This window comes from Chlorocebus sabaeus, chromosome 27 (assembly GCF_047675955.1).
Source record: "Chlorocebus sabaeus isolate Y175 chromosome 27, mChlSab1.0.hap1, whole genome shotgun sequence".
Classification (NCBI taxonomy): Eukaryota; Metazoa; Chordata; class Mammalia; order Primates; family Cercopithecidae; genus Chlorocebus; species Chlorocebus sabaeus.
The window spans coordinates 2,315,650-2,343,359 of record NC_132930.1 but is presented as its reverse complement, the minus strand read 5'-3'; the positions used below and the strand labels follow the sequence as shown (position 1 = coordinate 2,343,359).

The window sequence follows — 27,710 nt, the reverse complement described above, 5'->3', positions numbered from 1 at the left end:
AGATCTGCTCTCAGATGCTGGGACTGCCAACCTTCGTAGGAAAGTAACGTATACTTACTTACCTCATGCCAGCAGCTGTACATAACTTCATATATGGACATTGGTGCTAGGTGAGGGCGATATAACCTGAAGCCTTCAGAAATAGCTTCCACGACTTGCAAATTTGACTTATTTTCAAAAGGCATTTTTCCTTCTGTAAAAACTTCCCACATTAAAACTCCTGCAAACAAAAATGCATGAAAACAAGGGGTTAGAGAGAAATGACTGCTTGGGAACTGAAAGAATAATTTCAAACTACAAGGCATTATTTTTGTGCTCCAGGCTTTGGGTTATAATCATCCTGAATAACAGCGGTTCTATCAAGGAAGCAAATCATATGTACCTCAGTTTTCAAAGAGACCTGTAACCTGAAAATAATCTAAGTGAAAACAATGCCTTTCCTTTTCCATGAGTTTTGATTGCCTTCTCTATCAGGAGAAAATGCCGGTAGCATTTCCTTTTTTTTTTTTTTTTTTTTTTTTTGAGACAGGGTCTTGCTCTGTCGCCCAGGCTGGAATGCAGTGGCATGATCTCAGCTCACCGCAACCTCTATCTCCCAGGTTCAAGCAATTCTTCTGCCTCAGCCTCCTGAGTAGCTGGGATTACAGGTGCCCACCACCATGCCCAGCTTATTTTTGTGTTTTTAGTAGCAGCGGGGTTTCACCATGTTAGCCAGGCTAGTCTCGAACTCCTGACCTCAGGTGATCCGACCACCTCAGCCTCTCAAAGTGCTGGGATTACAAGCGTGAGCCACCACGCCCAGACTAGCATTTTCATTTCTAAGTAGCAGTCATGTCCCTGCACTCTGAAATCAATGAACCTTTCTGTCATTCCATAGAAACTGACAGGATTACGTGAGCCTCTGCTGCCTACTTAGCGAAGAGTTTCAGCCAGTAAATGGCATGTGTCCCCTTCTTTCTGCTGAAAGATTAGACTGACGGGCAGAGCCCCAGAGTATCTAGCCGGGTCCAGTAATCATTGATTGATTGGTTAGTGAAACTCCTGCAAGAACTCCCAATTTGAGTTCATTTAATTATTCACTTATTCTACAAATATTTACTAGACATTGATGAGAGGCCAGGCATCTCCCGGGGCCTGGAGATTTTATAAGTTTGAGATCAACCCATGTGCCTAAGAAGCTCACTGTTCAGTGAGGGAGACAAGTAGGTAAAATTCAGGGAGTTCTAACTGTTCTGCAACCTTCGATGAGGTTCCTACATTGCTCTTCATTGGTGCCTAAGATGTGGTCTCACAACCTAACTGCTCTTCAGTAGAGCTTCAAATGTCACCTGCTGAGACTATCATATGTCCATGGAAAGCTTATGAGATTAATGACACAAGCTTAACCTTATCGTATTTTTTAAAATTTATGTTTTAATTATTTTTTAGGCAGGTTCTTGCTCTGTCACCCAGGCTGGAGTACAGTGACACGATCCTGGCTCACTATAACCTCAAACTCCTGGGCTTAAGCAATCCTCTTGCCTCAGCCTCCCAAGGAACTGGGACTACAGGTACATGCCACCACACCTGGCTATTTTTTTTTTTTTTTTTTTTTGTAAAGACAGAGTCTTGCTAGGTTGCCCAGGCTAGTCTTGAACTCCTGGTCTCAAGCAATCCTCCCACCTCAGCCTCCCAAAGTGCTGGTATTGTAGGCCTGAGCCACTGTGCCTAGTTTTAACCTTATTGTAGACAATAAAACTGACACCCTTCTGAGGACCCGGAACCATAGTTTAGACAATGAAGTTTACTAATTACACTCTAAACTCAACAGTGTCATAAGATCATTCTTCCGTCAAGCCTCTGCAGAGTGGAACTTGTCTGAGTTTTTTTCTAGATCAGTAGACTCTTTGTTATGGTTTTACAGTGAGTGCCCATGGAGGAAGGAAAAGATCCAAAAGTCAGACTTATGTAAGAAGGTATGTGACACTAGTTGCCAAAGACAATCGGGATGTGGTTAGAACACATAGAAGGAAGAACAATTACAAGAAGACTTTTTTAAAAATTCTACATCAATTAGGAAATCAAAGTGAAAAATAACATATTGCCCATTTTATTAAATCAAGATCTAGCAAATATCAGATGCACTCACCAAATGACCAGACATCAGATTTACTGCTGTACTTATTGAAAAGAAAAACTTCAGGAGGGGACCACTTGATTGGGAACTTGGCTCCAAAAGAACTGACATACTCATCATCCAAAACATACCTACAGTTATCAGATTCAAAGCACATTGTGTTAATTACCTCCAAGCTCTATTTACTTCAAATCCCTTTAGTTAACTCTAAGTTGTTAAAAGACAAAGTATTTTGCCCTAGAAAGCTTGTGGACACCTTGTTAGTAGAGCGTGAAAGTGCCCTTGATAATGTTTCCTCCCCAAACCATGTTTCAGTTGTGTTTGTTTTATGTGGATCTCTGAAAATCAGAATGCTGCTTCAGTTCAAAACATGGCTCACTGTTTATGTTAATTATGGTAAATTCTTGACTCTACAAAGAAGCATGCTAACAACCAAGATTATAAAAAGGAAATAAAAGACCACTCTTCCCAGGGATGGGGAAAACAAAGACCACTCTCCTTGAAATGGAAATGAATGATTCAAAGTTGGATGTCGAATTTTCTTCCATGTGTATGTTTTTTTGTGAGGCATAGAGAAGGGGAGAAAGTAAAAGTATATGAACATAATGCTTCTGATGTGACAAATCTCTAATGCATTAGAATGGCCCTATATGGAAAGAAATCAAGAATAACTACCATCTCCTTAAAATAATAATAAGTTGAACCCTCTCTCTTTTTTGAGAGTTGTATGCAGGGATGTCCAAATGTGAGAAATTGGGGAGAAGAGACAAAAATTAACTTGTGCTTGTTGCCCCTTAAATATACAATATAGTGTTTTCACAGCATTTATTAATGCTGCCTCTGCACTCCCACTTTTCTTTTTAATATACACTACCTCCCTCCACCTGTCAGTGCTTTATTGAGTCAGAGGTCATTCTACTTAGGTAAAGAACCAATAACAGAAAACAAAGAGAGAAAAGCCATTGTCTATAGATTTTGAATTTTTCAAGTCTAGGCTCTTCAGAGAAGAAATATTGAGTTATTAACAAAATATCTTGGAAAATGGGTCATGAACAGGAGTGAGATCTCACTGCCACCATCCCTATTACCACCACTATCTAGAAAAAGATCCCTTGAGCTAGAGGAATGGGGGAAATAGAAGGGAAAGAAAAGGGGAGTACTAGACATTAGTAGGTCAGTGGGTTAGGATCCTTTATCTTGTACCCTATAAGGGCTGCCCAAGTCACACAGCAGAGAAAGAAGCTCCTAGGTAAATGAGATCCGAGATCCCACCATGGAGTTTTGTAATCATAAAGAATGCTGACCAGGTGAGACTGCTCACGCCTGTAATCCCAGCACTTTGGGAGGCCGAGGTGGGTGGATATTTGAGGTCAGGAGTTCAAGACCAGCCTGGCCAACATGGTGAAACCCTGTCTCTACCAAAAATTTAAAAATTAGCTGGGCGTGGTGGCATGTGCCTGTAGTACCAGCTACTTGGAAGGCTGAGGCAGAAGGATAGCTTAAGTCTGGGAAGTCAAGGCTGCAGTGAGCCAAGGGAGCGCCACTGCACTCCAGCCTGGGCAACAGAGCAAGACTCTGTCGAAAAAAAAAAAAAAATGCCAGTTCTGAAGGAATCTTGCAGAAAAAAATCAGTATGGGTTAGCAGTTACCTGTTTGAGTAGCCAGCCAAAGACAAGACTGGAGGATGGTGGCTGCAAGGATGCCATGCACACGGATAACAAAAGGGCCAGTAAGCCACCTTCCTACCAGTACGATAGCCCCACGAGACCAAGAACTTTGACTTTGAAGCTTAGGGAAGCCAGAGAAAAACCCCAAATTCCCTGGAATTATATCTCTAGCACCATCCCAAAAAAGGATGCTCAAAATTTAAACTATATTGAGTTGTAGAAAAATATGGCTAAATTTTTCACACTCTTGAATTGTAGACTTAGAGTCAACTACTATACTTAATAATAGAAATGTTTGGTGAGGACATAGAAAAATCAGAGCTGAGAAAACAAATTTATTTATTTTTCTCCCAGAAACATATGTATATCAGAAATGCTTTTTTCTTCACCTTTCTCAGTGGACCGAGAAATTCCTTTTTTAATTTAAAAATATACCATAGTTTTCTTAAAAGATGCAAATAGTCCACAGTAAACATTCACCTCACAGCTAAAATTGTACATGTCCTAAAATTCAAAGTAGGTCAATAGGCCATACAACCAGGCCTACAACCTAGGAAGATAAAAACACAGTCTGCAGCATCTTCAGTTTATCAGTAAACAAATGTAAGATTCCCTCTTATGAGTAAACAAACAAACAAAATACATATATATACATAGTACGTACCTTGTCATTCCAAAGTCCGAAATTTTTACTGTGCATGTTGAACTGACCAAACAATTCCTTGCCGCCTATGGAAAGAAGAATCCAAGTTTGAATACAAGTTTTTATTTCAAGAGTTTTTCCTCTCCTCTTCCTTAGGTTATTTGGACCCCACGCTACCTGTCTGTGTGGACAGCCAAGTCATTTTTATGGTGATATCCATCAATGGTATGGATTCAATAGTTTGCCTTCGTATTTTTTTTGAGACAAGATCTGGCTCTGTCGCCCAGGCTGGAGTACAATGGCACCATGTTGGCTTACTGCAACCTTCCCCTCCTGGGGTCAAACCATCCTCCCACCTTAGCCTCTTAAGTAGCTGGTACTACAGGCACACACAACCACGCCCAGTTAATTTTTATATTTTTGGTAGAGATGGGGTTTCACTATGTTGCCCACACTGGTCTTGAACTCCTGGGCTCAAATTATCCACCCACCTTGGCTTCCCAAAGTGCTGGGATTATAGGAGTGAGCCACCATGCCCAGCCTGCCCTCAATTCAATCTGAAAGATGATACAACTATAAATCTTGGCATAAAAATAGTGTATATTTTTTAACATCTTTATAGGAAAGCCCAAAATACATAACAGATAAGGCATATTGATTTTACATCTTTGGGATCTCTGATACATAATAAAAATTAAGAAAAGATAATTCAACACTGATTTCACTCAAGATAATTATTTACAGTGATAATTTCATATTTCTTAAAATTATCACAATGAACTGAATATATGCTATGTAGAAACAATGTATTTGAGGCCAAAGCAATTCATTTTCAGCAACTTAATCAAGAAAATCATTGATTTGATTATTAAGCCTCATGTAGGTAAACTAGATAAAATATTTGATAGAATTTTCCTCTTTTCAGCTAATTTGTGGTTCAATTAGTTAAGCAACAAAAGCAAGAAACTTGAAATAATAAATCACAAGGAACCAGTTTAGAAGATGCCAGCAAGTCCTAGCAATGACCAAACCACAAGAAAAGTTCTTGACAGGGAAAAGACTCATTGTTCACTGACATATTTTAAGTAGCATATAGGGAGATAAAATAGAACACAAAAGAAAATGAGCAAATAAGGGAAAAAACAGGAACAGGAGGGCCTGTCAGAAGCCATTTGGAGCAAATAAAATGACCAGAACTGTCACCCAATTGTTATCTGCAAAGACAAACCTGCAGAGACTAGGAAAGTGAGCCAGGTGGAGTTGATACCGTATTCACCCATTCAAAAATTTGCTCATTTCTCCTAGGTGCTGGATACCGGGAAATGTGCCTTTAGGAAATTTTTTTTTAATGATCTATCTCTGTAATAGCAATAGTTAACATTGCTGAGCTCCTCCACATGCTAGACACTGTTTATTAATTCATGCAATTCTCCCAACAAACCCATACGAGGAAGGTGCTATAATTAATACCACTTCACTGGTTAACTAGCTTGCCCAAGCTCTCACAGCTAGTAAAAAACAGAGACAATATTTCAACCCAGCTAGCCTGGCTCTAGAGTAGTCGTTCTCAACCTCAACTTCACATGGGGCTCATCAGGGGAATTTTCAAAAAATATTGATGCCTGGGTTTCAGCCACAGAGATTCTGATTTAATTGGTCTGGGGTATGGCCTGGCTATTGCAATTTTTCTAAAAGCTTCCAAGTAATTGTAATGCATACCAAAGTTTGAAGTTTGAGAATGACTGTTTGAAACCTATGTTCTCAATCACTGCATGGCATCTCAGACATCTAGGCCTTGATCTCAAAGACTCTAAGTCTCATAAGATAGACTCTAGTATTTGTATAAACGATGTAAATAATTAACTATTGGGTGAAGCAGTAAATAGCAAATGCCCTGAGTGTTCCAAGCCACGGGTAGGATAAGCATACTTCCCAAGGTGTGCTGAGGCCAATGTAACTATGCCCACTTTTTCTCCCCAAAATACTCCAGCCTGTACAGTGAGTAATATGATCACTTTGATCATGTGTGATGGAAGCACAGAATTACTTCCAAGGGGCAATATCAGGGATTTCTCATAGACTTCTCCAATTCTCATTTGAGTTAATTTTTAGATTTCGAAATCAGACATGGAAGGACATAAGGACATCAAGGGAATAGTGTGAATACCATGAATAAATGTGGAATGGACAGAAAGTGTTACTCAAGGGGAGGTAGCAATGCAGGGAAGCAGTGCTGTTAGCATATGGTTTGGGTAAGACAATCATTTATTTAAATAGGAATGTTCTGAGCATTACAGAAAAAAATAATGTAGCATTCCTAGTCTCTTCAATAATGCCAGCAGTGCTCTTGCAATCCTGTTAGGGCCAAACTACCTCCACGTCAGGAGCCGTTATGCCCCTAGGTGACATTCTTTAGATAAAGTTGGAGACTAAAACTGGAAATTGTTCTTCACTGTTGTATCTCCAGTGCTTAGCAGAATGCTTGGCATATACTAGGCACTCGATACATGTTTGATTATGGGTTGAAAGGGAAAAAGGTGGAAGGAAAGAAAGAAGAAGGAAGAGAAGGAAGAACGGAGAGTGGAAAGGAAAGGAAATCAGTTTTAGTCACAGTTAGGTGGTTAATTAGTTCAAGGCATAGAGTAAAGCCTTACTTGGCTATGAAATCACCTTTGCAAAATTATGACTGAGAACCTAACTGACTCCATCTTGCTTTTAACCTCCAAACTGTCCTTGTTCATTCCTGGGCATAGGCTAAACTAACTTTGGGTGGAATTTATAGTTTATAGTTTAAAATGAAGATGATAACAGCCCTTTCCCAAACAAACCTCCCTCTTGCCTGGGGACTAGACTTCCTTTGTAGGACTAACAAATTAGCCACAAGATTAGAAATTATGGTTTAGGAGTCAGACAGCTGGAGGCTACAAGATTCTGACTCTCCTTAAACTGCTCCTAAGATCAGTGCTTGAGCTATTTTGCAGGCCCTGCACTTGATGGATCAGCTAGCACCACCCAGATCGATTAACTGGCTCACCTGATCTTCTGGCCCCCAACCAGGAACTGACTCAGCATGAGGACAGCTTCAACTTCCAATGGTTTCATCTCCTACCTAAACAATCAGCTCTCCTGGCTCACTGGCTTCCCCCCACCCACCAAATTGTCCTTAAAAACTCTGATCCCCATATGCTCGGGGAGACTGATTTGAGTAATAATAAAACTCCAGTCTCCTGCACAGTCGGTTCTATGTGAATTACTCTTTCTCTATTGCAGTTCCCCTGTCCTGATAAATGGGCTCTGTCTAGGCAGCAGGCAAGGTGAACCCATTGGGTCTTTACAGCAACAGCATCAATGGGCAATTAAAAACAAAGTTATATTTTACAACAAATTGCATGAATAGGTAAATGTTTAAAAATTAAATCAAGGATACATTATTCAAAGTATTGAAAGTAATTGTCACATCCTTCTGAATATTGGTATGATACATTTAAAAAAGTAAATTTGCACCATACTTACCAAATCCCTATGAATATAGCCATTCCTCTCCAGATATTCCATTCCTTCACATATATCCTGGCATACACTCAGTAGCATTTCCTTTCTAAGCTTTCCTTTATTCTCCCTGAGATAGTTAAGCAGGCAGCCATTTTCCATGAACTCTGTCACAATGTAAAGGGGCTTCCACTGTGTACAGACCCCATAAAGTTGCACTAGCTTTGAATGAGATAATTTCCTGGTGAAGAAAAACATACACCAGTGAGCAGAATTGTGTTTGCATTTTAAAATGTTTGAACACAATTGGTAACATTTACCATCTATTTATCACTCTCATTATCAAGATAAGATGAAAATCCACCCAAACACAGAGAAAGTAATGCAGCTTCCTTGCCACTTAATGCACTGAGAATGTGGGGTCAAGAGTTTAAGTGGTAATGCCAAAGGCAGTGTGGAAACAGAATATTACATGCACCACATTCTACGTGTCAGCATTTTATTTTTCTGTTCTTCATTTTATAATCCTTTTGTTTCTTCGTCGCTGTTTATCCTTGCTAGGTTGAGCAGATTTCCTTTCCTGTTCCTTGAATTGCAGCTTTCCTACCTGCAGCTGTCCAGATGAAAAATTCTGGACAGACAAGAGGGAGGAAAGAGTGACTAAAAAAAGAAAACAAAAATTAAATTCTAAAGCATGAAGTTCTTTAAAAGGAAATTTTTAGATAAAGTTGGAAACTAACAAACATTTACCAACATGAAAACTTGCAGTGCACACACACACACACACACACACACGCGCGCCTTGAATGTTGCCTATTAAAATATACCCAGAACTTTTTAGTTATCTAGACTTCAAAAGTTTACTGGTTTTGTGCGCATGTGTGTGGAATATTATATTCAATCTCTAAAAGCCTTTTATACCAACTAGTCATCATGGAAAATAATATTCAAATTAACACTTATAATTTTAGAAGACGTACCTTGTGTCAAATGTGCCTTGAAAATTTATTGCTTCTTTTCATTCTTTTCATTCATAAATGTAAAATAAAATCAGTGACTTGGGAAGACTGTGTACCTTAACACAATGTATATGAATGATTTTTGACTCATTATCATAAAATTAGCTTATGAAAACACTCCAGTTAATGAGGAAGAGAGGCATTCAGAGAACTTAACATTATCTTAATTTGGAGATATATGTATATGTATTATATTTTGTCTGATTTACTTTTTGAATTCATAAAGTGTACTTTCAGTTAAGGGATGCAGTTTACATGTATATAGAGTAAGTGCAGAAAAGCAAGTCTTGAGATGAAATATTAATTTGCCACAGGAAATCCACCAAGTTGATACCCACATGGAAGCATCTGAGAATGGAAACATTACAGTAAACATTACTGATTACTGATCTTATCAAGATCACTGGTAAAAATCTAACAGAAATAAGGCAAACCTTTATCAGAAATCAGGCAAAGACAAACTCTCATATGATTCAGTCTAACAAAGATGACAAATATTTCTCACAAGCACAGAGAGATGCAAATGGAAAACCTACATTCTTGTATAACTCTAGGACTTCTTAATACACATTATTTCTCAGTTTAGAGAAGTATGTGGGATTCATCATAGGCCAAACACACATTTAAATTCATTTAAATTTGTTATTTAAATATTTTCAGACCCTTTGCAGGCTTCTCCAGTTCTCCTTTTCTAATTATTCTCTTTCCCTAAGTAATTGCATTAAGTTTCAGGGTTTTAAATATCATCTCTGGTGACCACTCTCAAGTTAATACCCTCCACTCTGACCTTTTTCCTGAACTCCAGACTCATATATTTACCTCACTACTTGATCACACCTAATAAATAACAGTCTTCTCAATTCCAACATGTCCAAAGCAGAATTCTTAATTTTTCCCCCTAAACCTGTTTGGTCTTCCCCCATCTTTGTAAATGGTGCCACTCTTTGCCTAATATAATAATGTACACCAAAACCTTAGCATCATCTTTGTTCCTCTGGTTTCTTCCGACTACCTACCACATTCAATTTATCAGCAAGTCTTGATGTCTTTATCTCAAAAATGTATCCTGAAACAATTCTCCTCTTTCTGTCTTTTGCCCTCTAACATATATTAGTTTTCCAAGAGTGTGTTGATAATTATGTTCATTAAGGTCACGTTTTTTGTGCCCAGACAGTTCACAGTTTTGATTTCAATTAGAAGTTCTAATGATGTTTTGTTGTGGGACTACAGGCAAATTACATAATGTAAACCAAAAATAAAATTCTAAGCCCCTAACCATCTCAATGGACTCCTCCTCTTAGCCAAGGGCATTCCAAAGTTAACCTGTAAAACTAGTTCAGGCCACGATGGGAAGAGGGAGTTGGACATGCCTCATAACCATTAACATCAACACAGACATTGAGACTGATAGAACAGACTCTTCAAGTCTAATAAGAAACATTTACAATCTATTTTCCCTGAAACCTTCTACCTGGAAGTTTCATCTGCACAATAAACACAGACCATCTGTGCTGGTCTCCACAATTCCTTATAGTAACCCAGACATTCCTTTCCATTGATTTCAGTTCTTTGGATAATAACTCAACCAACTGTCAATCAGAAAAACTTTGAATCTGCCTATGACTTGGAAGCCCCCACTGATATGGACAGGAGACAGGGAAATATTGGGTAGAAGAGGGCAGTTTCCCCAGGAGAGTCCTCACCCTCAAGCCTAGATACCCATGGCCATAAATGAGAACAGCCATTCCTGTTTTTGTGCCCCAAAAGTTGCTTTTTGACCCAAAACGTCCCCATCCTGTACCCATATAAATCGCAAACTCCAGGTCCAGAAACAGATGAGGAGACGAATAGACAAACAGCAGAATGGTACAGCAGAGGAGGGGAGAAGAGAAGAAACATCAGGAGGAGTTCGGCTGGACCAGTTAGAGAATTGGCTGTTGGATGGCCAAACTCCAGGGGAAGATCATCTTCCCAACCCATCCCCTGTCCAGCTTCCCATCTATCCTGCTGAGAGCCACCTCCAACACTCAATACAACCCCACATTCATCCTTCAAGTTTGTGTGTGACCCAATCTTCCAGAACACTGGACAAGAGCTTGAGATACAGAAAGCTGTCACACTGGCCCCCTGCCCTTGCAAAAAGGCAGAGGGTCCACTGAGTTGGTTAACCCTTAAGCCATCTGTGGATCACAAGGCTAAAAGAGCACACTGTAACACGGGCCGACTTGGGCTTTGGGAGTTGCAGACACCCACCCCTAGATGCTGCTGTTGGGTTAGAGACCAAAAGCACTCAACCTGATTCCTGCACCTGCCCATCTGCATGCTCCCTATCCTGTAAAAGGTTTGAGATCATGGTGGCTGAACAGAGAGCCACACCTCTGTTGCATGTCCTGCAAGTGGGGGCCAGAAAACTCTCCTGTTTCACCACTCCTTGTTGTCCTGCCTCTCCCAACCAAACCAATGTACATCTTACATGGATGGATTGATGTCTTATGTCTTCCTAAAATGTGTAAAGCCATTTTTACATTTTTGTAGGCCGATCACCTTGGGCACATATCATCAGGACCTCCTGAGGCTATCATGGGCATGTCCTTAACCTTGGCCAAGTAAACTCTTAAATTAATTGAGCCTTGTCTCAGATACATTTTGGTTTGTAATAAGCCTTCTAAATTTTCTCTTTCTTATCTATAAAACTAGGATCTTAATAGAAGCTACCTCTTGGAATTGTGGTGAGGATTCATTAACTCATTCAATAATCCATAAATGTCTTTTAAGCACCAACTACATGCTAGTCATCCTTTTAACACTCACCAGGTTAAACAGGACAAATAAATAAAAGGTTCTATTATTAGAGAGTTTGCATGCTAGTGGGGGAGAAATAAAACTACACAGGAAGCTTCAGAATATGACAAGGACTTTGATGGAACTAACACAAGGCGATACAACAGAAAGCATTTGGCAGTGGGTATGCCAGCTTAAACAGAGTAGTCAGAGGAGACCTCCTGAAAGAGGTGGTATTTAAACCACACACGGAAAGGAGCTAATATGTGCAAAGCTGTGTGTCCTTGGTAGATAGTATGTCAGTGCATGTCAGCTATTTTAAAGATAAATATATTTGCAATAGGATGTTAGAATGGAAGATTTTCTGCCTCACTTTTTAGAAATCAGGGGTGTGTGTGTGTGTGTGTGTGTGTGTGTGTGTGTGTATGTATGACAGGGTCTCACTCTGTCACTCAGGCTGGAGTGCAGTGGTGCCATCATGGCTCACTCTAGCCTCAACTTGTTGAGCTCAATTGATCCTCCCACCTCAGCCTCCTGAGTAGCTGGGACTACAGGTGCTCACTACGATGCCTGGCTAGTTTTTTTGTTTTTTTGTAGAGACGGGGTTTCACCACGTTACCTAGGTTGGTTTCAAACTCCTAGGCTCAAGTGATCCTCCCACGTTGGCCTCCCAAAATGAATCGGGGGAAATATTGTCCTCAAAGATCCTGACCTCAAATGCCCAATAAGGCTTGTACCTTTCAAGAATTCTCTCATTCGGACATTAAACATCTTCAATTCTTTCTTGTTTGATAGAGATTCAAATATGGTTTTAACTCCCCCTGAATCACTTGTCTCCCATTCATTCTTTTTATATTATGCCTATTTAATCCAACGCAGGAATACAATTTTTGTCCTTTAGGTGTAGAAAAACCATGGTAAGATGTAGACAGCTACAGGAAGCAAAGGCCAGCTAGAGATAGGTGCCTGGGGCACCTAGGGACACAAAAACATCATTGGGAAGCTGGTGTCACTGCAAAATTGTGTTTGTAACAACTTCTCTTGGAATTCATTCTATTGTAAGTGAATGGAAAGGATATTTTGATAGGACCCTCAGGGTATGGGTTGAGAGCCCCAAGGGATACACTTGCTCTGCCTTTGAAAGAGTTAATCTCCTCTGATTGTTGTTTGCTTGTTTGTTTGTTTGTTTGTTTGTTTTTCTAGTTGGTGTCTACAAGTGTGGGTCAGAACTAAACTTCTCTGGAAAACAGAGCAGAATCTAAATACTGCCATGTGGAGTTTTTCTTCTTCACAGCGTTGTTGTTCCTCTAAATAAATATTGAACAAATGTTTAAAGAATGTTAACTTAAACTATGGTCAAATTATTGGCCTGTCCTGGTCCAGCTCAGGTTGTTACAGTTAATGAGCCACAGAAATGGGTTCAACTGAGTCAAAATGCTGTCCTGGGAAATCACAGAAGAGTTGTGTCCAATAGTCTACAAAGAGCCACTTCTTTTAAAGCTCTGGACACTTATATCCTCTGAAAGCAAATACTGTTTTATCCTTAAAAAAAAAATTAACTCTTTTTGGCCACTGGAGGATACCCTTTCAAAAGATGAGTAGTATATCACTACTAAGACATAACCATCATTTTTGCTTCTGGGAAAAGGAGGAAAAAAAAGAGTACTTGTAAAGCACCTATTCTTGAGCTGAAAAGAACACGCTTGTCACTGACACCGACAGAAGGCAGGGAAATACTAGGTAGAAGAGGGCAGTTCCGCAGAAAAATCCCCACCTTCGAGCCTGGAAACCTGTAGCCCTAAATGGGAACAGGCATTTTTATTTTTGTGCCCAGATGTTGCCCTTTCCAAGACTGTTCTAGCCTGCCACACCCCTGTCCTGTGCCCATATAAACCCCAAGCTCCATTGGCAGATGACAGAGCAGTGCAGCACAGAAGAAGAGAAGAGGAGGAGTGTCTGAACATTGAGGAGTTCTGCCGGGGGCGGTTAGAGATTGGCTGCAGAACAGTCGAACTCCCAGGGAAGATCATCTTCCCACTCCATCCCCTTTCCAGTTCCCCATCCATCCCGCTGAGAGCCACCTCAATAAAATCTCTGCATTCACCATCCTTCAAGTCCGTGTGACCTGATTCTTCCTGGATGCCATACAAGGACCCAGGTATCGAGAGGGCAGGATGCAAAAGGCTGTCACCCTGACTTTCTACTGAAGTGGTTAACACTTAGCCATCTGCAGATGGAAAAGTTAAAAGAGCATTGTAACACCTCCAGACACTGTCGTGGGGCTGGAGCCCAAAAGCGCTCACTCTGGCTCACCTGTATGCTCTCCATCCTGTAAGGGGTTTGAGCACACCGTAGCTGAGTAAATGAGCCACCCCCTTCACAAGGAGTTCTGCAAAGGTGTCAAGGGAGTTTTCATCACTTACATAAATTCTCTTATTTAATTCACACATTGATCCAGTGAGGTAGGTACCCTCATCCCATTTTATACATGAGGACATTGAGGTTTGGAAATATGAAATAATTCACCTAGGTCACACAGAGATCAAATAAGGTACCTGGGTTACACAACAAGCTTGAGCAAAGTTGTGACACAAATCCAGGTGTGGCTGCCTCCAAAGCTCATGTTGTTTCCATGACACCAGGGCAGGGTATGGTATTTATCAGTGTGTTGTTTATACGTACATCATCACTTTGGCCTCTTCAATGAAATCCTCTTCAGACATGGAGCCTTCATTGATGGCCTTGATAGCTACCTGGATATGTGACCGCCATTCACCTAAATGGACCACTCCAAATTGACCACTTCCAATCTCCTTTATAAAAGCCAACTCAGATGGATCTATCTCCCACTTTTCTGAAAAAGTAAAACATCCATGTTACAAGTAGAAAGAAAGAATGCTAAAATACTAGGGCTGGAAAAAGTTTAGGAATTATCTATTATTTGACAGAGAGGTTGAAAAATGTATAAAGTGGAGAGGATCTGAAGCCATTTTAATACTCTATGACTTAAATGGAATTCAAGAACTCAAGTTTCAAAACACAAACTTTATTTATTTGGTGATGTTTGTATAACAAATTAAGGATAGCAAAACGCACTCTCTGCTCCCAAAGAGTACAGTGAACACACTTCTGTGCCTCTCTAAACTAAACCTACCAAAACTAGACCTGGGACCCAAAATATTTATGTTCTCAGTCTGGTTTTTTTTTCCTGGTTAGTAAACTTGTAAGGTAAATAAAACTGTGATTTCAGTTCCTCCTGTTGTTCTTCTCACTCCATCCCTAAAGGGCTTTTCTCCCTTGGTATCTTTTCTTCTTAGGGAAAAGTCCAATGAAATCATTTAATAAATTCAGTGTTAGAAATCTAACCCACATATATCTAAGAATATATCTGAAGTGAAATTTTTACTGTGTATTTCTCATTTTATAGAAGCAAATTGGGAAAAAATAAACTGTTTTTAAAATAACCTTCTTGAAAACTGTACCAAACTTAATGGTTTAGGGTCTCCTTTTTATACAGCAATACCACCATCTGCTGGAACTTTCGAATAATGCATTTAAAGGAATTAAAGAATTGTAAAATCTGATAGTCCCTTCTACCAGCTGTGCAAAGTATTCCCCCTCCCTATAGAAAGTATGTTTTATTTTTTTATTATTACTATTATTATTATTATTAATTTTTTTTGGAGACAGTCTCACTCTGTCACCCAGGCTGGAGTGCAGTGGCACAATCTCAGCTCACTGCAAGCTCCACCTCTTAGGTTCAAGTGATTCTCCTGCCTCAGCCTCCCAAGTAGTTGGGATTACAGGCATGCCACCACGCTTTGCTAATTTTTTATATTTTTGGTAGAGATAAGGTCTCACCACGTTGCCTAGGCTGGTCTCAAACTCCTGAGCCCACCTCAGTCTCCCAAACTGCTAGGATTATAGGCATGAGCCCCACACCAGGCCTCATAGGTATGTTTTAAAAGTAACATGGGAGGATATATTCATGGCCTTCGAATTGGCATGCATTTATTCAACAGAATATAACCACAAAGAAAAATATTGATAAATTATACTTCATAAAACTTCCATTCATCAAAAATACCCTCATTAAGAAAGTAAAAAGTTAAGCCACAGAAGATATTTCTAAAATATACAACCAACATAGAATTCTTATTCTGAATATAAATAAATCAACTAGAGGAGACATATACCCTAACTTTTTTAAGGGTAAAAAATTTGAATGGAGTATTCTCTCATGAAGAGAATATCCAAATGGCCACTAAGCCAAATTGATCAAAATAATTAGTCATCAGGGAAATGTAAATTTAGACCATAATGAGATACTACTACACACTAGATTGGCTAACATGTTAAAAAAAAAAAAAAAAAAAAAAAAAAAAAAAACCTAGAATAAAATATTGGCAAGGGCAAAGGTATGGAGCCACTAGAACTTATATATAGTTGATGGGAGTGTAATTTGGTGTAAGCTCTTTAGAAAACTGACTGTATCTACTAAATCTAAACATATACATAGCCTATGACCCAGCAGGTCTACACTTAGGCACATATCCAACATATACTGGAATGTAAATGTGCACTTAACTTCATCAAAACACACACAGAAATGTTCTTAACAATATTATTTGTAAGAGCCAAAAATTGGTAACAACCCGAATGGCCATCTACAAGAAGCATAGCTAAATAAGCTGTGGTATGTCATGCAGTGTAGCACTGCACCACAGTGAAAATAAACCAGCCCTACCCAGAACCACGGATGAAATTCACAGATGTAATGAGGTGAGGAGGAAATCAGACACAAAAAAATGCAGTGTCCAATTCTGTTTATATAACATAATCAAACCAGACAAAACAAATCAAGCTATAGACTTATGACTTATGAGTTGTACACTATTCTGTTTGTTTTAAAATTTTTTAAAGAACCATGTTTAACTTAAGTAAATTGTTAATAGTAGAACTTTGAATTATATATACTATCTGTGGGCCAGAGGACTAATACAGGCACCAATAATAGCTAGAAATCCTGCTTCCATCCCACTTAATGAGATCCTGAGTCCCAGTTACTTGTTTCCCAATATAATTGTGTTATTAATTTTTTTTCAGTATATTATGAATCCCACTACTGAGAGAAGTTTAAAGGAATAAAATGTCACCAAATTAGAAAATAGGATTCCCTGGCACTTACTTATTCTCACAGATTTACAAATACCACATTTGCTAGAAAGTGGTTCAGATTGAACTTTGTGCACGTTCTGTTAGAAAAAAAAAAAAAGATGAAGAAGATACTTTGAACAGCTCTTTTTAGTAGCTTCTCTTGGAGAGGAATCATTTCCCAGGCACCCTTGTAACCAAAGAACAACCACCCAAATATCCAAATGAAAAGAATTGTAATTTATCAAAAGGGTGAAGATTAAGGCTCCTGGTAATGTGACAGTAAAATCTGAAGTAAAACTGAAGCATTTCTCCCCAAACTTTTAATTGTCCTTATGAGATGTACGTATTTAAACGGTCTCAGAAGGATGATGTAAACTTTGAGAAGAAATGTTTCTAGATAGACATTTCAGAAGTGCTGATAGTTCAAAGAATCAATAGGGAACTTAGAGTAGATTCTTTTTTTTCTCTCTCTCTCTCTCTCTTTTTTGAGACAGAGTCTCACTCTACTGTCCAGGCTGGAGTGCAGTGTCATGATCTTGGTGTAACCTCTGCAGTGTAACCTCTGCCTCCTGGGTTCAAGCGATTCTCCTGCCTCAGCCTCCCAAGTAGCTGGGATTACAGGCACCAAATCCAGCTAATTTTTTGTATTTTTAGTAGAGGCAGGGTATCACCATTTTGGCCAGGGTGGTCTTGAACCCCTGACCTAAGGTGATCCACCCACCTTGGCCTCCCAAAGTGCTAGGATTACAGGTGTGAGCCACCGCACCCAGTCGGACTAGATTCTTTACTACTGGATTTGCTATTTTACTTCAGCATGTGTGCACACTTTACCGTAGCTAAACCCAGCTGTGGCTGGTAAACAACTGCCCATCAGCCCAACTGGATATCGGAGACGGGTCATGAGACCTAAGGAGAAAGAGAAATCAATATTTCAAGCCTAGTTGCTAATACAGAAGAAAGAATGAAATATACTAGAAGATACTATCATTCTTTAAATAATTAGGCAAACAAAATTCATTCTACCAGTTAGTCCATTTGCTTATTTTCCCATTTGAAAAACATTTTCCAAAAGAAAAAAGAAAAAAATGCTCATTGTATACAATTTAAAGAATCTAAGAAAGTATAAAGATGACCTCAAAAGATCCCTCACAAAATCTTAGTATCCACAGATAGATTGTTATCATCTCGATGAACATTTTTGCAAAAATCTCTATGTGCATAATTGAAAACATGAACACATCCAATATATTTTACAGAAGTATAAATATTTTGTTAAAAGCTTTTTGCACTATGCACGTAATTGATATATGTCATTGACTATAAACAGAGCTTAAATTTATTTCCAAGATTTCACTATTATAAAATATGCCATATGTCCTTGAACATACATTTGTCTGTACTTCTCAAATTATCACCTTATAAAATGTGATTTCCAGGTCAAAGAGTGCCCAGAAAGGCTATACTAATTTGTTCAACCACCAACGGTGTTGAAGTGTGCCCATTTTCTATACTCTTTTTTTTTTTTAATGCATGGTAGAGTAAATGAGACTTCATTTGGTTCAGTAAACACATACAATTCTATACATTAAATGTCTCTTTTTTTCCTTTCAGTGACCCACTTAGGCATATACCTTACATTTCAACTTAGTTTAATAATCATTTATTATTTATTTATTCAACTAATATTTGTTAAAAGCCTGGTATGTGCTTTTAATAAAAGCTTTTAATAAAACACTATCTAGATGTTGGGAGACAGTAGAGAACAAGGCTGATGATTCCTGCTCTCATGAAGATTACATTCTAGTGAGAGGAAGAGAAAATAACAAGTGCATGCACACACAAGAAAAAGTAGATGATGATGATTCAGTGCAAGGCAGACCAGATAACATACAGTTACTTTAGAGTGGGTGCTCAGGAAAGGCCTTTCTGACAAGATGACAGCTCTGCCGACGTTGACTGACGAAGAGCCTTCCAGGCAGATGGAACAACATGTGCAAATGCTGGAAGACAGAAACGACCTTGACCAGTGTAACAACAAAAAGAAGCATATATTAAGTGCCTATTGTGTGCAAGGCGCTCTTCTAGGTAGATTCCCAAAGATCACAGCAGATTCCAAGATTAGTAAAATGAGGACTCTGCCCACAGGGAGCGCTATCTCAGTGCAGGAAGACACGCAAAGAGAGGCCATTCTAATGTGAAAAGAATAAGTATTGTGCTGGAGATGTATATAGGGTGCCTTGGGACGTAGAGAAAGAGCACTTAACACATTGTTGGACTCAAAGAAGTCTTAGGAGGAAATGACTGAGATGAAACTAAAACATGGAGTTAACCCATGGGGAGAAACTAGGAAGGACCCTACTTTCTAAGTAGAGGTAACAGCATGAGATGAAACTTAGAAATGTGAAGCATGATGGTGGGTACTTGAGGTAGTAGAGCCAGATAAATTACACTGGAGAGGTAAGCAGTATTCTGGGTATGATGGGCCTCATAAGCCATACTAGGGAGCATTACATTTTCCTGCAGGTGAGAGGAAGCTATTGAAAAGTCCCAAGTTAGGAGGGCACAGTCAGATTTACATTTCTTTTTCTTTTCTTCTACTTTTTTTTTTTTTTTTCAGATGAAGTTTCACTCTTGTTGCCCAGGCTGGAGTGCAATGGTGTGATCTCGGCTCACTGCAAACTCCGCCTCCCGGGTTCAAGCGATTCTCCTGCCTCAGCCTCTCAAGTAGGTGGGATTACAGGCATGTGCCACCATGACTGGCTAATTCTGTAGTTTTAGTAGAGATAGGGTTTCACCATGTTGGCAAGGCTGGTCTCGAACTCCTGACCTCAGGGGATCCACCTGCCTTGGCCTCCCAAAGTGCTGGGATTACAGGCATGAGCCACTGTGCCCAGATTTACATTTCTGATAGATCACTCTGGTACTAGCAGAATGGATTAAGGGGAAATCAACACTAGAGGCAATGAGACCAGTTAAGAGGCTACTGCAGTTGTCCAAGTGAGCAATGATTAGGGTGGTACTAGAAGGTAGGGAGAGGCAGGAATCTATAGGAGACACATTTAGGATATGAAATCAATTGCATTTGATAATTAATCAGAAGTGAGGTATTAAGAAGTATCTATTTAATTCCTATGCTTCCAACCCTTACAAGGGGCTGGATGATGCTGGTATTACCTGAGAGAGACAAAAGAAAGAGGACATTTGGAGGGAGAGTAATGGTGTAAGATGAAGCATCTATTTCATAAGTGAAGTTCAGGGCCTGCAGGATTGCAAGTGCCTTTGTCTACCAGAGAAAAGATTATGCAAAAGGAGATGCCTAAGGTGAGAAGACAAGTGATCAGGGATGGATTCTGTAGGAAAACCACTATTTAAGGGAAGAGTAGAAGTAGGGTACATTGGGAAGACCCACTAGGAACTTCTCAGTTAGAGAAGGCCAAAAAGGAGTGGTGTCAAACATCGAAGGAGCAACAAGTGACACTGCCAAATGTAGCAGAGAAGACCTGAACACATGAGAACTAGAAAGCACCACTGTACTGTCAAAATATGGGCCACTGGTCAAATAGGGAGTGCTGAAAGCAGAAGACAGATCGTAGATGTTTAAAAAGTAAATGGAAAGTGAGAGAGTGGAGACAGTGGATGTGGACACATTTTTCCAAAAGTGCAACTTACAAGAGTAATGTGTAAAGGGAGAAAGAATTAGGGCAGCAGGAGGAGAGCCGTTTTTGTTTTTAGGATAAGAAAGTCTTAAGCATGTTTATAGGATTAAGAGCTAAAGGGAGAAAGTCAGAAGAACAGAAGAGATACAGGAGAGAAAGGAACAGTGGATTGGCAGGTAAGGGCAAGAGCACAGGCATGCCCTCACTACTACTGGAGGGAATGAGGATGACAAGGCATGGGGACAGAAGAGGAGACGGAGGTCGCTCATGCCTGGTGACTTCACTTTTCCTAGTGAGGTAGACAGATGGGAGATTTGCTAATAGGGCAGTGGTTAATTTTGGTAAAGGAGTCTTGAGAAGGGTAAAAGTTTGAACAGGGAACAGGAATGGATACTTACCAGTGACTCTAAGACCTAGTTGAGGTTAAAACCCTCATCTAACCTCATTTAACTTTTTCACCATAACCACTCTTTCTTAAGTTTTTTCTTTGGAGGAAGGAAAAAGAGGAATGTAAAGGAGAAAACTCAGAACTGCCATCTTGACTCTATCTCTAGCTACAACTATGACCTTTATGGCCCCACCCAGATATTTTACCCTCACTCCTTAACCAAAATTCCAGTGACTGCCTGGAATATCCGTGTGAATGCATCCCACAAGTGGATAAAAATGTCCTTTGATATATTCCTGATACTTAGAACCAGTGTAATGGAAAAGTGAGCTCTTTCCAAAAGGAATATTCACTTTTCATGAGAGAAATCTAAAAAAGAAATGCATGGCAAGAAGTCAAAGTAATATGAAATGCTACAGTAGATTCTGAATTCTGCAATGCTGAGGTAAGAAGATTCCCCATGGGCTCAGAGTGGTTCAGCACAGGCTGGGCAAGGGCTGAAGGCCAGAGAGGTGATTGTAATTGTGCTGGAGCTTTCTGGGATCCTATATCTGTCCACAGATGATAGGTTTGCACAAATAGCAATTATTGCAAACAATGGCTGGGGAGATGGGTTAAATAGGTTTCTGGTATAGTTACGCTAAATTGTAACTGTGAAAGGCTGTATTCTCTGTGACTTTTTATATTCTCCAAACAAGAAAGAACAGAGAATGAGAGATATAAGGGTAATTTTCTATTGCAATTGTCTAAAGTAGAGAGCAGATTTATTGGGGCAAAGGGAAAGAAGCATCATTATTTAGGGTATTTGAAATCTTATTACATTTAGTCCTATGTAAATTTCCAGAACAAATGCATAATGATTGATGACTATTTGCTTCTCTGTCATCTATCATTTTTCTAACCTGGTAGAAATATAAGAAATTGACCTACCTCTTGCCCCCAATCAACTAGAAAAATGAAGAGGCATCAATAAGAAATAATTGTTCAAAAGATAGGTTGTACTTCAAGCACTTAAACTATTTCTACAGGGAGATTTGCTCCTGTTGAGTGCCTGATACCAAAGATGCATTGCCCATCAAGGGCCTGGCTCCCTGACTCACCCAGTTTGAAGTTCCCCACTTACCGGCCGCATTGTGCTGGTGATACCAGATTAACTCGGGGATTGATTGAAAGACGTGTCTTTCAGTCACATACCACTGTCCTGAGTCATTCTTTTTTATCTGATAATGTTTTATAGCAGCCTCTGTACTTCTACAATCAAGAAAATGGGAATTACTAGAAGAGTGAAAGATCACTTTGGATCTAAGCCAACTCATTGAACAACAGGACTCCAGTTCTAAAACTCATCCTAGCAACACTACACTGAGAAGTGGATTGACTAAATTCAACAAGTGCCTCCCCATGCCAAGAAAATTCCTCAAGTAAATTATTGGGGCCTTAGATTCAAACATAACTTCAGCCAAAGTTGTCTGAGTGACAAGACCAATGTTCAAAAAAGTAGATCTCACAATGAATACATATAAGTACATACTGAATATCAAGTATTGGTTAAATGAATGAACACAAGCACTGTAAGCAATTGGAGATGTGAGACAAGAAGGGAGGAAAAACCAATGCCAGGTGCATTAGTTAGTAGGTTACTGCTATGGTTAATTGGGGCTCAATACTTGTAGGAACCTAGGAGAGACTGGGGAACACACTTCACAGTTGTCCCACTGAAGTGCAAAGAAGCTGACATATTTATTCACCAACTCCCATTCTCTTTAATGTAGGGTTGCTCCTGGGATGTTACCTCTCAGGCACTTTCAGCCTAGCCGTAAGTCCCACAAGTTCCCACAGCCAGAGAACATCCTCAGGCAGACAGACACAGGAAGCTTTCTGAGTACAAGAGACCTTTCTGCAAGTGAATCCCAGAACAGACCAAGGGATGTGAGGAAAGTGCCCAACAGTGTCTACTACAACTTTACTTGATGGTTGAGAAAAGGAAGACAAGAGAGGTTAAGAAATGTACCCAGTGTCACATAGAGCATGCTAGGGATATATCACAGACTGGCTGGTTTTTCTAACTTCCAGGCCAACAATCTTTTCCCTAAGCTAAGCTCTCACTAATATTCTCTATGTGATAGAGACTGTCCCAGGGATTATTTCTATAGTAACCAAAATCGCAAGTGCTTACCTTCTAGCTCCTATAAATACGGAAATTGTGTAGGATCCTAAATGTCTTGAATCTCTGACAATAAATGCACCTTCTTTAGACTGCAAAAAAAAAAAATCATTTATTGAATAAGTCTATTCCTTCTTAGAAAGACAAACCTACAACTCAGGGATGAAAATCAAAGCTATATTGACCTACCATAAATAAGCGACCTACTATATTCTCAATATAAAGAATTAGATTGTCTTCACAAGTACACAAAATCTTATATCCCTTATAGATTTAGAAGTCACACCTGTAAAATAAAATGTAATTGGGACATGCATTTATAATGTATTTTAGAATATTGTTACTGATTTTTCTAAGAAAAATTCTCTATTTGACAACCTCGTACCCTACTATTTATTTTTGTTATATTGATCAGGATAATAGATTAAAAATCACTGTAGAATAGGAAGAACACTGGGACAGACTGACCGGATTGTACTTTGCACTTTGGAAGAAGAGCAACAGGGTGGCAGGGAGGAACACAGCTGGGGCAGCAGGGAGTGGGGAAGGACACCAGAGTTCATGGGAAGGAGAGAGAAAGAACAGATTTGGGGGAGTCTGAAAAGAAAAGCAAAAGGAACCATATTAGTTGTAATAGGGGTATGGGAGAGATGAAAAGAAATGGTAAAGGGGAGAACAGGATCATAAACCTGAAGTTATATTATAAATTAGATTCCTATTAACACTTTTTGGGAGATGCCAATAAAGCTGTAAATTGCTTTCAAAGAATCTTGAATGTTGGATTGTTTTGATCGTTTGTTTGATATTGTAAAATGATTTAGCTTTACTGAGTGTGCTTATGCTTATGAATAGGGAAAATACATCTCAGAATCTTGTCAAACCCATAGAAGTTTACACTTACAAAGTGCTGGTGTTATTTATTTTGTGCTTGAGAATTGCAGAACTCAAATAGCATGGTCTGACCCTCAAGATAAACGTATTACATTAAGTAGAATCTTCTCCTTCTCATTCCAGATATTCACCAATTAAAACATTTTGACCAAGCCTTATTCCCTGGCCAAAATGTTTTAACCAAAGAATCTCTTGCAGACATTCCAAATAATAAAATCTAGCTTTTACTATATTCCTATGGTGTACAAGGGTTCTGTTACATACCACAGAGGACACGATGTAAGAGACAAAGATGAAAAAGTAAAGTTGAATGTATTGTGTATATGTATATAATACACACAAACAAGTATATATAATATGTATATAAAGTTGCATATGTAGTGATAGCTTCATAGAAACAAAGTAGAAAGGGTACAAGCAAGATTTCCTGACTACAAAGGAATAAAACCAGAAATTAATAACAAACTCAAAAGTAAAAAAGCTCCTATCACCTGTAGATTTTTAAATTTTCTTCCTTCCTTTCCTTCTTTTCCTTCTCTCTTTCTCTCTTTCTTTCTTTCTTTCTTTCTTTCTTTTTGAGATGGAGTCTCACTTCGTCACCCAGGTTAGAGTGCAATGGCATGATCTTGGCTCACTGCAACCTCCGCCTCCCAGGTTCAAGCCATTCTCCTCTTCTCCTGCCTCAGCCTCCCCAGTAGCTGGAATTACAGGCACATGCCACCACGCCCGGCTAATTTTTGTATTTTTAGTAGAGACGACGTTTCACCGTGTTGGCCAAGCTGGTCTCGAAATCCTGACCTCAAGTGATCCACCCGCCTCAGCCTCCCAAAATGCTGGGATTACAGACGTGAGCCACCGTGCCTGTGCTTTTAAATTCTCTTTCACATAGCTCAAGGAAATTCAAATAAAAGTAAAAAATATCTAGAAAGTAATAAGGAAACATCACATATTAGAACCTCTGCTATGCAGTTCAAGCAGTACTCAGAAAAATAAATTTATAGTCTTATTACTTATATCAATAAACAATAGCAATAAAAATAAGCGTATTCAACTCAAGAAATTAGGATTAAAAACTATAAAATAAGCCCAAGTCAAGTAGAAGAAATAAATTAATAAAGACAAAATAGAAAATAATAAATTATTAAAGTAAGAATATAATATGACTAGTAAATTCAAAATCTGATTGCTTAGGAAAAAATAATAGACAAACTGCTAATTAACCTAATCACTAAATAATGGTGAAAACCCGTCAAAAATAATAAGTCACAAGGAGAAAATTATCAAGAATCCAGTAAAAATTAAGGAATTTACTTGATTCTATACAATAAATTTGGAAACTCGAGTGAAATGGATAATAAACTAGCAAGACACAAAATTTATCAAAATTGAATGCAGAAGAGTTAGGAATCTTTTTTTTTTTTTTTTTTTTTTTGAGACGGAGTCTCACTCTGTCGCCCAGGCTGGAGTGCAGTGGCCGGATCTCAGCTCACTGCAAGCTCCGCCTCCCGGGTTTATGCCATTCTCCTGCCTCAGCCTCCCGAGTAGCTGGGACTACAGGCGCCCGCCACCACGCCCGGGTAGTTTTTTGTATTTTTTAGTAGAGACGGGGTTTCACCGTGTTAGCCAGGATGGTCTCGATCTCCTGACCTCGTGATCCGCCCGTCTCGGCCTCCCAAAGTGCTGGGATTACAGGCTTGAGCCACCACGCCTGGCCTAGGAATCTTAATGGACCTGTTGAGTAGAAAAATTGATAGGGTTTTTAAAAAGCTACCACTTTTTTTTTTTTTTTTTTTTTTTTGAGACAGAGTCTCACTCTGTCACCAGGCTGGAATGCAGTGGCATATCTCGGCTCACTGCAACCTCTGCCTCCCGGGTTCAAGCGATTCTCTTGCCTCAGCCTCCAAAGTGCTGGGATTATAAGCGTGAGCCACTGAGCCCAACCAAAAGCTACCACATTTAAGCAGTACTATAGTCACACATTACAATGTACTGAACCTTAAACAAAAAAAAAATGGTATAGAGATGAAACTATGCCAGAGCACATGACATGAAAAGAAGAAAAACTTTTCCGTTTGTATGTATAAAATGAGCTTAATATCAATAATCAACAGCACAGCCAGAACTGTGCACAAAAGAGAAAACTACTGACCAGTCTTATCAATGTAAAACTTCTAAATAAAATGTTAAGAAACAAATCCAGTGGCACAAAAGAATGATATACCATGACCAAGAAGAATTGCATGACGAGTGTAAGAATAATTCAATATTTGGGATTTCATTAATATAATTTATCATATTATTAGGTTTGTGCAAAAGTAATTGTGGTTTTTTTCCATTAAAAGTAACTAAAAGTAATGGCAAAAACCGCAGTTGCTTTTGAACCAACCTATACAGCAGACCTAAGGAGAAAAACCACATGAACATCCCTAGAGATGTTCAAGAGCCGTTTGACAAATTTCAACTTCTAGTATCAATTTTTTAAAATCCTCAATAAAATAGGAATGTGTGTGTACTTCCTTAACACAATAGCACTTAGTCTCAAATCCAGCATTGTGCTATACGTGGAAATCATTCCAAATAAAATCTCAAAAAGGGCCGGGCGCAGTGGCTCATGCCTGTAATCCCAGCACTTTGGGAGACCGAGGCAGGCAGATCACTTGAGGCCAGGAGTTCAAGACCAACCTGGCCAACACAGCAAACCCCGCCTCTACTGAAAATACAAAATGGTGCCACATGACCGTAATCCCAGCTTCTTGGGTGACTGAGGCACAAGAATTGCTTGAACCCGGGAGGCAGAGGCTGCAGTGAGCCGAGATTGTGCCACTGCCTTCCAGTTTGGGCAACAGAGCAAGATGGTCAAAAAACAAACAAACAAACAAACAAAAAAACGGGAAAAAAGAAATAATGCCCACTACTATCCTCACTGGCATTTCATACTGTTCTGGTGACACTAGTCAATTCAACTAAGTGAGAGGCAAACATTAAAAGTACTATATTAAAATTATAAAAGAGGAGTTGAAATCATCACTGTTGGCTGCTGATTGTATACTGAAAACCCAAGAGAATCAAGTGAAAACCTACTACATAAAACATGAGAATTTACCAAAATTATCAGTTACAAAATTAATTCACAGAAATAAAAAGCTTCATAAGTAAAAACAAGATATACTCATTTATGACACCAACACAAAAGATGAAATTCTTTAAGATAAACTTAAAAATAAATATACAAAAGTTGCATGAAGAAAACTCTAAAATGCTCCTGAAGAATACAAAAATGTTTACTTTTCTCTTTAGGTGTTTAATATACCTATGGTTATTTTTCCAAGAGGTATGAATCTAATTTTAATTTTTTCTATATGAATATCAATATATGGCTTCTAGAACAAAAGGGTCCCCAAACCTCATTGATTTGTAATGCCTGAAAATTTTTTCCCAATTTAATCTACATATTCAATGCAACCACAAGGTGATTCTGAAGTTTATATGGACAAAAATATATATTAATACATCCAGAATATTTCTGAAAAAGAATAATGAGGGAAGCTAGCCACACTAGAGACAGCCTCAGTACTTAAAACAGTGTAGTAGTCCTCTGTGAGGACTGATCAATAAAACCAAGTAGAAAGCCCAGATATAATCCAAAATAGGGATTTTGTTTATGACGACAGTGGCATCTCAAATCAGTGCACAAAGGTGGATGTTTGGTAACCATCCAGAAGAAAATAAAGTCGGATCC

The 27,710-nt window shown here is 39.0% G+C and overlaps 1 protein-coding gene across 2 annotated transcripts in view; it reads right to left on the bottom strand.

Annotated features, from left to right (window-relative positions):
• The window catches only part of TXK (TXK tyrosine kinase), a 72,855-nt gene that overhangs the window by 7,885 nt on the left and 37,260 nt on the right, over window positions 1–27,710 (bottom strand). The window contains exons 7-14 of one of the 2 annotated variants that reach the window (XM_008017464.3): window positions 23,093–23,172; window positions 22,040–22,167; window positions 17,704–17,778; window positions 14,398–14,569; window positions 7,940–8,156; window positions 4,448–4,512; window positions 2,129–2,247; window positions 63–220 (exon numbers count right to left, since the gene is read on the bottom strand). In XM_008017464.3, the coding sequence (XP_008015655.1) occupies window positions 63–220; window positions 2,129–2,247; window positions 4,448–4,512; window positions 7,940–8,156; window positions 14,398–14,569; window positions 17,704–17,778; window positions 22,040–22,167; window positions 23,093–23,172 (1,014 nt within the window). Of the gene's footprint in view, window positions 1–62; window positions 221–2,128; window positions 2,248–4,447; window positions 4,513–7,939; window positions 8,157–14,397; window positions 14,570–17,703; window positions 17,779–22,039; window positions 22,168–23,092; window positions 23,173–27,710 lie in introns of those variants that run through there. The other variant, XM_073012421.1, reaches the window with a different exon arrangement.